This window comes from Vicia villosa, linkage group LG4 (assembly GCF_029867415.1).
Source record: "Vicia villosa cultivar HV-30 ecotype Madison, WI linkage group LG4, Vvil1.0, whole genome shotgun sequence".
Lineage (NCBI taxonomy): Eukaryota > Viridiplantae > Streptophyta > Magnoliopsida > Fabales > Fabaceae > Vicia > Vicia villosa.
This window is the reverse complement of record NC_081183.1, coordinates 181,178,364-181,181,481: the sequence shown is the minus strand read 5'-3', so window position 1 is coordinate 181,181,481 and position 3,118 is coordinate 181,178,364. Positions and strand designations below refer to the sequence as shown.

The window sequence follows — 3,118 nt, the reverse complement described above, 5'->3', positions numbered from 1 at the left end:
CAATTAAGGCACGTCAACTCAAGGCATTCAAATATGTAGTCTATGATCTTGCCTACATCTAGATCAATACTACTGTTTAGCAAATAAATCAAGCCTAGCTTTTCTAAATAGCCTATTTAACCAAAAAGTACAAACTTTACCATCTAAAAATCTTAGGACCAAATAAGTCGACCTATTTAACAAAATTAAAACATTAAAACAATATTTTTTTTCTACTCTTGCCTCTTTTATCCAAAAATAATCTCTAAGCCTAAATTAACATGCCAGTCGATATCTCCATTATTTCTCCAATTTGGTCAATTGAAGTAATAAAACACACGTGCCATTAACATTGCCATTAGACCCGTTAAGATTGAAAATTGTGATATATATCATTTCGCCATTACCATTAGCATCAACATATCACTAAACAAAACTGAGAAGAAAGACAAACAAAACTAATGTATTATATCTATTGTAAAAGCCCCAAAGTTGCTCACCAAGGTACAATTCAGGCAGTCCACAAGCTACCTATCTATCCCAAGGGAATAACACCTTCACTTGGGTGTGTATTTTCCTTATAACTCTTTTGGCCAACTTTGTTTTCACTGGCCTTCAAATTCATACAGTGGAACGCTGCACAAGCAACTCATCAAAAAGAAAACATTTCAGACCATATCAATCAAAACAAGACGCAGCTGAGGACTATACAGTCTATAAACCGACACATGTGAAAGGTCTTCACCTAAAGTAAAATTTCCTGTTTTTACACTATTTATATCCAACCAAACCAATTGTGGGTAGAAAAACAATTCACCATTCACATTTGGTAATCAATTCACAAGTGACCAAATGAAGTACTGGCTTCAGCTGTCGCATTCTTCTGTTTTGATGAAGGAGAATTAGCTGGTAGTGCAGGCTCTGAAACATCACCAATATCCAGTGAGTCTGGAAGATTTCCAGAAGAGTCAACAGCATCATCAAACTGTAAGATGAAAACAACAAGTTATTAGAAACTGGATTAAATTTGCAACTTAATGTGCAGCAGAATTGACTCATTAACATGATTACGAGTATGGCCACCAAAAGTATTATTTCCCAAGGATGTTCGACACGATTTAACTAAAAGATGGATTTAGCAAGCAATTCATTATATCTAAAAACTGATTGCCTAACATTAATCAGCAAAGTGTTTAGACAATCTCATAGCAAATGACTCCTATTTTCATCTGTAACACAACAATATACTATTCATAGCATTTGCCTTTATACTAGTTTCAAAACACTGATATGTAATATTTCAACATTCCTTTTGCCTAGAACAAAAACTAACAAGTAAAACAATTAACTCAAAGAGCAAAGTATGAACAACAAAGAGTTACACATTGGGAACAAAATAGAATAGAAACTAAATCAAGCGCTTAGAGCATATGTGCTCAATATAAGTTATTTCTATAGCAAATGATAAAATAAAGTCACACTGTTTTCATATAAATTACCAGCAGTTTTCATAAGCTATCCTAGAGACCATATAGAAATAAGCTAAAAATCAGCTTATGAAAAAGTCATACATTGTTTCTGTAAGCTCTCTTAAACAGTCTCCTGAGTATGTATGTCAGTACACAAGCTCAAATAAGTTTAGTCCAAGTAAGTCCCAACTCCCGAGTGAGTTAAAACTTAAAACAAACAAACTTGGAGTGCACAAAATATGAACGATAAAATATCAAACACAATTTATCAAAAAACTGGGATTCAAAGAAATTCAAACTTGACTCAGCAATCTTAGGGCACCCTGCCTGGTTCAACAACTACAAGATCATCTGCATCTAAGCATACATTTAAACCAAAATTTCCAGTCAATGCCATGGCATATGTAGGATTCACTACTCATGATTACAAAGCCTCAATATTTAACTAAATCCTCGTGTATATAGAGACAAAAAACAGCATGAATAAACAACATAGTTAATCCCAAAAGCTAACAATTATAATATTATACCTCAAGTTGGCTGAGCATATCAACAGCAGCATCCAGGTCCCCACCGTTTACATTGTAAACATCTACAAGCGACTCATCCGATATCCCCGGAAACGTCATCCTAAGATATTCCAAATCTATATCAACCTCTTCATCCATAAAATGCTTATCTGCCAGCGGCGCTACACTCTGCTGTGACGAAAAGTAGGAACTAGAACCAGGCTGACTCTTCCCCGGAGAGAGCCTTTGCGGATTATTCTTGAGAAGCTGGACATTATTCCCAGCATACTGAGGAGGCTGAAACCACGCAGTCCCGTCGTAGTCTTGCGAACTGTTATTCTCCTCTTCCGTCGCGTAAAATCTAGCACTAGCATTAGCATTAGCATCCCTTTTAGAGACTGGAACGTATGCTGCTGCATATGGATTCAACGAAGACTGTCGTGGCTTCATGGTGTTGTTACTGCTAAAACCAGATCAGATAGATAAACAATTTTCGAACACAATCAATATTAAGATCAACAAACCCTAGAAATTCGAAACGTAAATCGAAAATGAATAAAAATTGCTGTGATCGAGAATTACACAGAATAAAGCAATTGAATCAAACAGAATAATGAACAGTTTCGTTTCAACGGTGATTTGATCGGAAGATTTGCGTGAGCAAGGATGAATGATTAGAATGAAGAGAGATTGAGAGGAAGAGAAAACTAACCAGTTAGACGAAAATCACGAAACCCTAATTTTCGAGAGCGATCTGAGACGAAGGTAGAGAAAAGTGAAAATGGTTTTAATTTCGGTATTTATGTCAAAGTATGACCAATTAGCCTGTCTGAATAAACTTTTATTTTATTTTATAATCTACTAGTAGTATTTATTAGAGAAAAAATTAGTACTTTAATTTTGTCGCCATTCAAATAAATAAGGTACTTTAGTTTTGTTTGTTTATAAATTCCTTTCATCAAAAGAAATATTATTCTAGAATACTAAATATAAGTGTTTCTCAAAATTGGATTTCAACATTAACTCACATGTTGTGAGATTTATTTCTTCAATTATTCAATTTTGATATCGATATTTTAAAAAATTTGAGTTAAATGATAGATGTTTACAAGTCTAAACAAAAAGGTGGTTGAGAATTTGTGATTTCCGCTTGTTTAATTT

General features: G+C 34.2%; 1 protein-coding gene across 2 annotated transcripts; it reads right to left on the bottom strand.

The window, feature by feature from the left end:
- Positions 1-422: 422 nt before the first annotated feature.
- LOC131596240 (polyadenylate-binding protein-interacting protein 5-like) lies at positions 423-2,810 on the bottom strand. 2 transcript variants are annotated; one of them, XM_058868842.1, is made up of 3 exons: positions 2,670-2,810; positions 1,979-2,417; positions 423-964 (listed from the first exon to the last, which is right to left on the bottom strand). In XM_058868842.1, the coding sequence occupies exons 2-3, from the start codon at positions 2,405-2,407 to the stop codon at positions 818-820; spliced, it is 576 nt and encodes a 191-aa protein (XP_058724825.1). In that variant the 5' UTR covers positions 2,408-2,417; positions 2,670-2,810; the 3' UTR covers positions 423-817. The 2 variants fall into 2 exon arrangements, with proteins under 2 accessions (XP_058724825.1, XP_058724826.1); XM_058868843.1 differs by having other exon boundaries at positions 1,979-2,420; positions 2,670-2,809.
- Between the last annotated feature and the right edge of the window lie 308 nt (positions 2,811-3,118).